Genomic DNA, 9,243 nt, shown 5'->3' with positions numbered 1-9,243 from the left:
GAGGGTATATGTGTCACGGGTAAATATCTGTAGGCTTGTTCAGTTGAACTTGAACTTCACTTCCTAAAATCTTGTTTATCGTTTCATGCACACTGCAGTGCAATTGTAATTTCCCATGTAGCAGCCATTATCAAAATAATTTAACAACACATATGGAGTTAACAAGTTAAGTGTTCATGCATGGGAAAGAGGAGAATTTCGCCATTTCTTGAATATTATAAGGGGCTTAATTAAAGTAGATTTTTTTAGAGACGAATCAATTGTTCATGATCATTTATGATCAAGGTGCGGTGTAAACAAGCCTCTTGTTTTTGAGGCTCAACTTCCCCCTTTAAACATCAAATCCGGGAAACCGCCCCAACGATTTCAAAAAATGTGAACTTCTGAGAAGACTTAAGTTCCTAGAATGTTATTTCCAAAGACTGCAGTGCAATTTTGACTTCCTTTGCAACATATGCAACAGACACAATCACTTTACAATAGATATGGTTATGTGCTCATGGAAAAGATTGGTTGGTTTTAAAAGATAGTCAAGCAAAAGTGTTTTATTTAAATACAAATGCATAAATCTGTTTTAAAGATTACATAAGCCATGTGGTCTCACCTCATTTGGTGTCAGAATTTATTTTAGTTTAGGTGATTTACAGTTTACTACAAAGACACGATAGGAGACAAATAAAAAATGTGGATTCTGCTTCCCTGTGTTTCTCTAAGTGTGGGACGGGCCCCATTGGTCACATTTTGTCATGTTTTATTAATTACTTTATTATTACCATACATTCAAAATAAAACAACGACTCATTTAAATGTAAGCCTTACTTAAAACAACATCAGATTGCAAATAAATAGCAAGAATGATTTTACGTCAGGTTTGTGACATGGAATGAAAAGAAAATGGAGATTCGGCACCAGCAGTGAAAACCAAGACAGACAGTGGACCTAAAGTTTATTACCATTTTGTTTTTGGCTATTGGGGACAGGTGGGGCTCGGACCCCTACCCTACCCTCCAAAGTGGGGAATGACAGAAAAAGTTTGAGAAACACTGCCTTAAAGGATCAGTGTATTACAAGTTTTATTTCACAATCCTTTTATTATTTTGGTTAAAAGCAAGATCCTCCTTTTATTTATAATAAGTACTGAAAATGTGCTCTTGATTCAGCAAAACAATCAATCTTTGTTATATAAATAAAGTAGATGTTAATAGAATGATAAAACATGTAACATCTACATTCATTTGCATCGTTTTACACGTAACGTTTACTCAATAGATGCTTTAAAAATGAAAATGTAAAAAAACATCATATAAGAAGGATTAGGCCAATTTCCCCATTTTTACTTGACCCACAAAGTACAACTGAGACAACACTGTTTTTATTTTGCTCATATTTATTAGGTAAAGTCTTGGAAAAATGTTGAGATTTGGCGGCGGCAAAAGGATTTACATTTACATTACATTTAGTCATTTAGCAGACGCTTTATCCAAAGCGACTTACAAAGTTCAGAGAGCAATAAGCGATACGTCATAAAAGAGCAATAATACGATAGGTGCTAATACACAGTTATATTCAACAAAAGCTAGACCACCACCTGTTAAGAGAAGAGAGGGTTCATGTATTTTTGTTTGTCTGAGATGGGTTTTAAGTCATGTTTTGAAGGTTGTGAGAGATGTGGTTGACCGGACCGCGTTGATACAATCCACCACAGCATTAGTAGTAAAGACAGCCCTCGTTTTCTTGACATTACGTTAAAGTGAATAAATTGTCCAAGTCAAATCTTTCATTTGCAGCAAACAATGACTGTTTTTAAAAATGATATCGTGCAGAAAATACTGAGTTTCTGCTGAACCCTGAAATTAATAGCACATGAGACTTTCATAATTCAACCCTTAACAATCGACCATTAACTGATTTGCTTTATAATAAGATCTTTTTCTATTGGTTCTACCAGACACTACTCTCGACAACATTTTAAAGATTTCTTAACGATCAAAGAAACATGTTGAGAATTTCTGCAATTGTTACCAAACAAATAGAAATAGGGATCTCCATATTGTTCACCCAATATTGTCTCCAAGTCTCTCACAGTCGTTTGGCTAGGTGTAAGGTTTTTATTTGAATTAATTCCCCAAACTGCCACTGAAATTAGCTGGTTATTGCTTTTGCAACAGAATGCACTCCAGAAATGACTTGGCACGTTAACTCTATTGTTTAATTTAACACTACCTGGTACAACCCCTGTAACAAAGTAAGCAGTTTTATCATTACAATAAGCTTTCACCGTTTCAGCCATAAAGCATTCTGTCACCCTCCACTGACCGCGGTTAAAGGAGGGATATTGAGGGGCAGCATTAGTAAGAGTGAATGTGGCATAAGCACATCTCTGTAAATTTGCCTGTGACACCGGAGCCAGATGTCCTCTGTGGAAGCCCGAGTTCAAATAGTCTGCGTTGGAAGCTTGCTTGATTAAATCACGCTGGCCCTCTGATTCCATGTTTGGTCCTGCATTATTATTATCATCATAATAATCATAATTATCATCATCTTCAAGCTGCAACATTAAACCAAAAGAAAAGATAAGCCTGAGAACTATTCAGTTAGTAACTTCTTGAGTTATATTTCACATACCTGTGGTTCAATGTCCCACGTGCTCCGTCTTTTACATTTTAAACTCCCTGTGAACTTATAGGCCGAGTACACAGGGATCTTGTTGTTAGTATCATAAAGTGTGGCATAATAAGGCTTGTTAACCAGAGTTTGGCAGATCTGTCTGTACTGAGGTCCAGGAAGTACTGTTGGCGGTATTCGGTCTAAAAAGAATTTATCACATTCATTTTTAAAATTTTCCACAACTCTGGCCGATCCACCAGAGAGAAGCAACAGCATCACAGGTAGAAGGAACATGATTAACATGTGATGAAGAGTTTGAACTTTTCTGAAAACACAAGAACATTTTTATGTATATAAAGATGCTACAGTGCACAAAATGTACAAATGTGAAACCACTTAGACAAAGTTAAAAACCCACAAATTAAATATTGTGGAGGTTACAAAACAAGATCGATTACAAGTTAACTAATAATATATTATCACAATTTTAAAGCAAGCAATAGGTAAAAAATATAAATCATCTAGTCACGTTGTATTTCGACTTAACTGTTTTTTCCATCTTACCTGGTATACAGGATCTCACCAGAGTGCTTGTATTAATTTCCTCCCTTTACATGTATATGTATGCCTTTACAGGCCTATATATAGATCTTCACCATGTCATTTCACTGACACAACAATAATTCAGAGGGAACTAAAACCAGCAAAGTGTCTTAGTTTATACTTCTCTTTTCCTAGAAGTGTTTTGCTTGCTTTTGTTTAAAAACAAATGATGCTTTGAGAAATGTAGGCCATTTTGCTTAACAAAATAAGAGACTATTCTACACAAACCATTGAAATATATAATGACTGAAGATGTAATGCAGTAAGATATGTCATGGATTTCAGTGCTATCCCACAATGGCAATGTCCTGCATGTGCACAAAATGAAAAGGAAGAAACATGATGAATGTGGGCTGTAGTACTTTTATTTTCCTTATATTTTCCTTTTCTAACCTATTTATTAACTGTATATAGGAAATTAATAAAACGTTGTATGCCAAATGTCTCATATTTTGATATTTCTGAAAAAAAAATGCAGAACTAAAACCAGTTTGGGTTTTATCCTTTTCTTTTCAGAAATGTTTTCGGGTTCCATGTACACACAAACTTCAATGCATTCTTAAACTTGCTAAAATAAAATGTATGCACAAATCACACAATGTTATGCAGTTTGCCTTTACAATAATGAGGAAAAGAAGGCACACCACAGTATTATTTCCTACAGAATCTACAGAAGGGGACTTTTAGAAGTTTTAAGGACAATACGAAGGCTTTCCTAAAGTGCATTTCACCAAAACGGATAAAAAGACAAATGTAATTTATGGCAGCGACCTAGTGGTGAGATTTATGTTGAAGTTGGCATATTAACAGGGCCTGATGAGGATCGTGCCACACTTTTTAAGATAAATCAAATAAGCTTTATGAGTCAATAAACTTAAATTATATTGAACCAACTTGTTTTTTACTTAAAAATTGAAGGCAGCTGATATTGGTGATTTTTTTACAGTGCAGTTCAAGCCAGCGAGCACAAGGCAGAATGTACTAATATAATGACTAAAGCTATTAAAATTGAGGGAGAGACGCAATGCATCACAATATGAAGTAGGTTTTATTTTGGCACATTCACAAATATGACATTTCACATCGGTGCCGAGTTTTGTTTATACTGGCTCACTGGAAAACAATGAGCTTGTGATTGACCACTTGGCACTAAGATCTCTCAAGCCAACACTTACGGTTGACAATTTCCTGGCATCCACTGAATGACTTTTTTTAAACAAAATGATAGTTCCTATGATTCAAAATGCTGATTAAAGAATAGCACTGTCCGTGCATTAGAAAATCACCAGGAATTAACTCATTTGATCCTTCAGTCACAGTTTCACAGGCTCTTCAGCGACTCTGCTTTTGAAAAGTGTGATCTCGTCCAGATGGCACAATGGCATACCCCTGATCACATTCTCCAGGTCCTCGTGTAGTAAAGGATAAATCACCACACTAAGAGCAGGACAAGATGATAAAAAACTGCAAGAAATACAAATTGAAATCAAATTACAAAACTTGAAATACAAATTTCAGTATTTAAAGAGAGAGAAATCAAATGTATGCATTTGGCAAAAGCTGTAATCCAAAGCAACTCAAAGCTACATGTTTTATTAGTAAATTCTCCTAAATCCACGGCATGAACCTGGCAGTGTTGTGGTGACTTACCTGTCCAGCAGGGTTTTCTGCAGCATTTTACAGGTAACAAGTGTCCCGCTCATGAACATGTGGCACATGATGACATCAGCACAGCTCTGCATGAAGGCCGTCACAGCAGAGGGCTGGAAGGTTCCCTGTCGAGAAACTAGACACAGACGCCGCATCTGCTGACATTTACTGAGCGCTCCAAAAAATGCAGCGCTCCCATTAAAGTAGGGCTGCTCCAGCCTGTAAATATAGACATCAATGCGGAGTTAAAGTCTTATCTATAAATCGACAGTTGATTAACTTTTAATTGATAAGTGAAATAATGGCAATGATTTATGATGAGACTCATTCATCGGTCTGTAAGTCAGTATTAATATTGGTGTTACTGACTGTATGGTCAAGTGCACGTCAGCTCATAAAACATCAAATTCAGGAATATGATGTGAAGTAGCAGTTGTGTGTTCACCTTAAGTCCTTCAGTTGTGTGCAGTATGTAAGAGACTCCAGAAGGGCCTGCGTGTAGTTCATCATCTTTAAGGATCCAAGATTTGCCAGCGATAATGACTGAAGGTCCCTGCACCCCTGAACCAGCTCGATCAACCCTGTTCCCTTCAGCACTCCAGGTAAGTGAGCAAGCGTGAGTTTGCGTAAACATTTCAGACCTCCCAAAGCAGCCAATTCACCATCTCCGACACTGTGAGACCAAGGGCACGCAGCGGGGTCCTTGCGCATGGCCGGCTCGTTCCTTGGCAAGGCAGAAGAAAAGCCAGCACCGATAAGCTCCAGTTCTACTAGGTGCCGGCAACCCTGAAGCAGCGGTTGAATGCACAGAGTCCTATCCTGCTGCTGATCTCCACCCGGACCCCCTGTGTCCTCGGTTCTGGGTCGATATGTGGGCACACCGATGCGGTTGCTCTTCTTAAGCCCAAGTAGAAGTGACCCTGAGGTGAGATTTGTGTTGGAGTCTGGTGTGTTCACGGGTGCAGGTGGGGATTGCGCCAGGGCACAGACAGGAAGCGCAAGCGAGTGCAAAGCGGCGAGACGTCCTAACGCACCACACAAGTGCCCGTCCTGACCAGCTGGTACAGTATGATGATAGTGCGTGGCAGACAGATTGAGATGAACAAGATGCGGGCAGCATTCGGTAAGTGCTTTGACGCTCTCCGCATCCATTTCCTCCTCGACCTTCCCACAGCTTTCCGGGACGGGACCTCTGCCGCAACCGCGCAGGTTGAGACTACGTAGAGGTGAAAGGTCACGACCCGCACTAAGCATCACATGTAGGGGGTTGAAACCAGGAGAAGAACATCGCGAGACGTTTAAGTAAGCGGGGCAGCCGTGCGCTACGACCCGTCCTAAAATTGCACCGTCCAACCACGTACGAGGAAGCTGAAGCGTGCTTACTGTATTTCCCACCATGCTCTCCATGAGCGCCGTCATGGCGACGGGCCTAGGTGGGGCGGGGCCGGGCACAGACAGAACCAGTCCTGTAAGACCCTCTGGAACTCTCATACTGAAGACTGCCAAGTACAGTGCCAAAAGGGTGCGATTGACCTCACCTGGGGCCAAGCGTGCAGAAAACCAGTGCAGGTTTTGGTAGTGGGGCACGCTGCTCTGCCCCACCATCAGTTGAGCGCAACCGCCCGCTTCTCTCCAGCCCTCGCTGGCTTCCAGGTAGAGTCGCAGAATGCGCAGAGCACTGCAGCACGGCACCACGCCATATGAGGGAGTCAGCAACGTCTGCTTGAGCTCCTGCAGGCGCGACAAAGCAGCTTTCCCCTCCGCGCTCACCTGATGGAGGTCGAACCCCGGGCCCACATCCAGAGCCAGCGAACGCAGAGATTGAAGTGCGGATAGCACGTGGGAAAGTCGGACTGACGTCAATCGACAGCCCGAAAGGTCCAGACTAACCAGGCCCTTACAGCGAGTAACCTGGTCCACTGTAGAGCCAGCCAACCAGTAACAGCCACACAGGTCCAACGTCTGGATGTCACTGGAAAGGTTCTTTAAAACCTGTTTCACAGCATCGTCGCTTGCCTGAGAATGAGAAAACAATTCAAATGAAATGATGAAGAAAATGTATGAACATTAGTGTTATTCAAAATATTTTGCCTATACACGATACACAAACATATACATTCTTCTGCAGAACTAAAAAACAACAATGACACCCAATGACTTTCGATGTACAGTTTCACAGAAAGAGAAACATACAGGCTTGAGGGTGTTTAAGTGATACATGTATCATAAAGAAATACCCTAAAGCTTTGTTCATGATCTTACCGTGTAATTTGTGTGCAGTTGTATGTGGGCTCTTAAGCTTTTATCCAGACAGAGTCTTCTCAACTTCCGGCACACTCTGTTCACACTATGAATCAGATCATGGCTTGGTAGGAATCTCAGGATATTCAGTAAAATCTCATCTGAGAAGTCTGAGATGCTGACAGAGGTCTGAGAAATGTTGTCTGAGCAACACTGAGCCTAAAGAACAACAAGAACAACATGATATTGATATTCACAAATCATGAGGTTCCTTGTTTATACTAATGCTTGTTTTATTTCCAAAATCAAGACAATTATAACTTCAGATAGTATTAAACTATAATATAAGTATACAACATTTTATTCCCAGATCTGTTTGTATCCAACTAGCCAGCTAACTAACAATATTAGCATGCATTATCAGTCCTCTGCTTTAACTTACCGCCTCGATCTGATTATCCATGCTGACTTGTTGAAATGTTTTGGATAATAACTTGTGTCAACCGTGTGACATAAAGTATAGCCATGTCAACGAATTTATAATCATTTATCCATTTGATAACTGTGTGGTCGGGCACAGAACGGATGCAGGGATAGAGGGAACGGATGCAGTTTTGTTTGATACCAGCCGGAACATTTCTGGAGACGTACTCGTCTCTGATAAGAGTCCCCGGGTGCGGTCAGTATTCTAGTTTCTTGCTAGTCTCCACTTGAACTTTATCTGTTTTCTTTATTTGTTGCGATTATTTTGGTATTCCTCTTGCAGTTGATGCATTTCTAGAAGAAATATCACCACATTGCAAATGTCTGCGGTCTTTTATTATGTAACACAGTAATCATTCATTGTACGTGAAAGGTCTCGTCATAACATTACAAATCATCGTTCAGTGATCTCAAAGATTTATTTAAATATTTCAATTGAGAATTAAAAAACGTTTGACATTTGTTTGTTAATATATATATATATATATATATATATATATATATAGCTTTGGTGTATGATCATATCTTACATATTGTTATATTTATATGCAATTACTACTCACTTAAACTGGGTTAAAAAAGCTTACTTTAAGCTATTAAGATCGCTTATTACAGAAGGCGCGTGTATCATTTGTTTAAAAAGTTTTATTTATTGGGAAGGCAGGATTTATATGCTAACGTCCAAGTTTTCCTCCACTGAATATCAAAAGAGACAAATAGATTCAAAATGGCAAAATAAAAACAAGAGTCCCCTCTGACCCTTCTAATAGGTTATAGGGAAGATTTTATTGACAAATTAAGCCCACTAAGTGACATGTCAAATTAAACAGATCTACCACAATTGTTATGCTTTTATTAGACCAAAATGTATCAGTTTCTAACTTTATTACCAGCTCCTTTTTGTGAGGTAGTTAATTAACTTTGTTTTGCTTTTAAAAGGTATTTGAAATAACAAGGCATAAATTGAGGCCATATGGGTATCATTGGCGAGAAATGGGTAAGCATCTTTTCAAAGGGTCCATCATCAGGGATGCAAACTCATCGGGGAGAAAAAAGTGACAATGATATATATAGTTATAACTATTCCAATTTGTATTTCATATTATTCAGTGCATATAAGCCGAATAGTCCATGGTCTGTTAAGTGTCTTCGACAACCACATGAATAGTTCATTTGCAAAACTTGACTCAGTCTTAATGTTCATAAATTATATTGTGTTATCTTGTTTTTACTCTGTTTTCTTAAGTGAACGCAGCCATCTTCCAGGAAATTGTAGAGCCCTTCTGCTGACAAGCTTTATAAAGAGTCTAATTTCATTTTCCAGCAGGACTTTGCAATAGCTGGTTCAATGACCATGGTGTTACAGTGCTTGAATTGCAAGCAAACTCACCTGAGACAAGTTTGAAATATTTCGCTTTAGGGGTGAAAATCCACAACTTTCTGAAATGAGTGACAAAATATTGACCATTTTTATATTCTATTTTGAGATGTACCTTACAGGAGGGTGGAAAATCACAAATGATAAACTTTGTATTGGTAAAAGTAATGTTAGATATAAATTTTACCTGGCTATGAATGAAGCAGAGACACAGAAACAGGGTTTACTAATTGTAAAATGTGATCCAGCCAACCCTGCTATTTCATCTTTAAGTCCTCTGG

The 9,243-nt window shown here is 39.0% G+C and overlaps 2 protein-coding genes across 3 annotated transcripts; both read right to left on the bottom strand.

Annotated features, from left to right (window-relative positions):
• Positions 1-1,818: 1,818 nt before the first annotated feature.
• LOC306898195 (endonuclease domain-containing 1 protein-like) lies at positions 1,819-3,221 on the bottom strand. Its single transcript, XM_079463483.1, has 3 exons — positions 3,172-3,221; positions 2,626-2,932; positions 1,819-2,548 (listed from the first exon to the last, which is right to left on the bottom strand). The coding sequence occupies exons 2-3, from the start codon at positions 2,908-2,910 to the stop codon at positions 1,952-1,954; spliced, it is 882 nt and encodes a 293-aa protein (XP_079319609.1). The 5' UTR covers positions 2,911-2,932; positions 3,172-3,221; the 3' UTR covers positions 1,819-1,951.
• A 1,015-nt stretch (positions 3,222-4,236) lies between these two features.
• On the bottom strand, positions 4,237-7,736 carry fbxl18 (F-box and leucine-rich repeat protein 18). 2 transcript variants are annotated; one of them, XM_079461985.1, is made up of 5 exons: positions 7,544-7,736; positions 7,123-7,320; positions 5,306-6,876; positions 4,861-5,079; positions 4,237-4,674 (listed from the first exon to the last, which is right to left on the bottom strand). In XM_079461985.1, exons 1-5 carry the CDS (start codon positions 7,562-7,564, stop codon positions 4,524-4,526), a joined length of 2,160 nt encoding a protein of 719 aa, XP_079318111.1. In that variant the 5' UTR covers positions 7,565-7,736; the 3' UTR covers positions 4,237-4,523. The 2 variants fall into 2 exon arrangements, 1 of the variants encoding a protein (XP_079318111.1); XR_013786998.1 differs by having other exon boundaries at positions 4,241-4,674; positions 4,861-4,996; positions 7,544-7,711.
• Between the last annotated feature and the right edge of the window lie 1,507 nt (positions 7,737-9,243).

Source organism: Barbatula barbatula (genome assembly GCF_947034865.1).
Source record: "Barbatula barbatula genome assembly, chromosome: 8".
Classification (NCBI taxonomy): domain Eukaryota; kingdom Metazoa; phylum Chordata; class Actinopteri; order Cypriniformes; family Nemacheilidae; genus Barbatula; species Barbatula barbatula.
This window is presented reverse-complemented; position numbering and strand designations above follow the sequence as displayed.

Bases quoted from the DNA above. Each gene is read 5' to 3' on its own strand.
- fbxl18 (XM_079461985.1), bottom strand. From the start codon at position 7,564: ATGGATAATCAGATCGAGGCG. The intron at 6,877-7,122 runs GTAAGATCATGA...TCTCATTCTCAG, and splicing joins AACTGCACACAAATTACACG to GCAAGCGACGATGCTGTGAA. The intron at 5,080-5,305 runs GTGAACACACAA...CTATATTTACAG, and splicing joins ACACAACTGAAGGACTTAAG to GCTGGAGCAGCCCTACTTTA.
- LOC306898195 (XM_079463483.1), bottom strand. From the start codon at position 2,910: ATGTTAATCATGTTCCTTCTACCTGTGATGCTGTTGCTTCTCTCTGGT. The intron at 2,549-2,625 runs GTATGTGAAATA...TTAATGTTGCAG, and splicing joins CGTGGGACATTGAACCACAG to CTTGAAGATGATGATAATTA.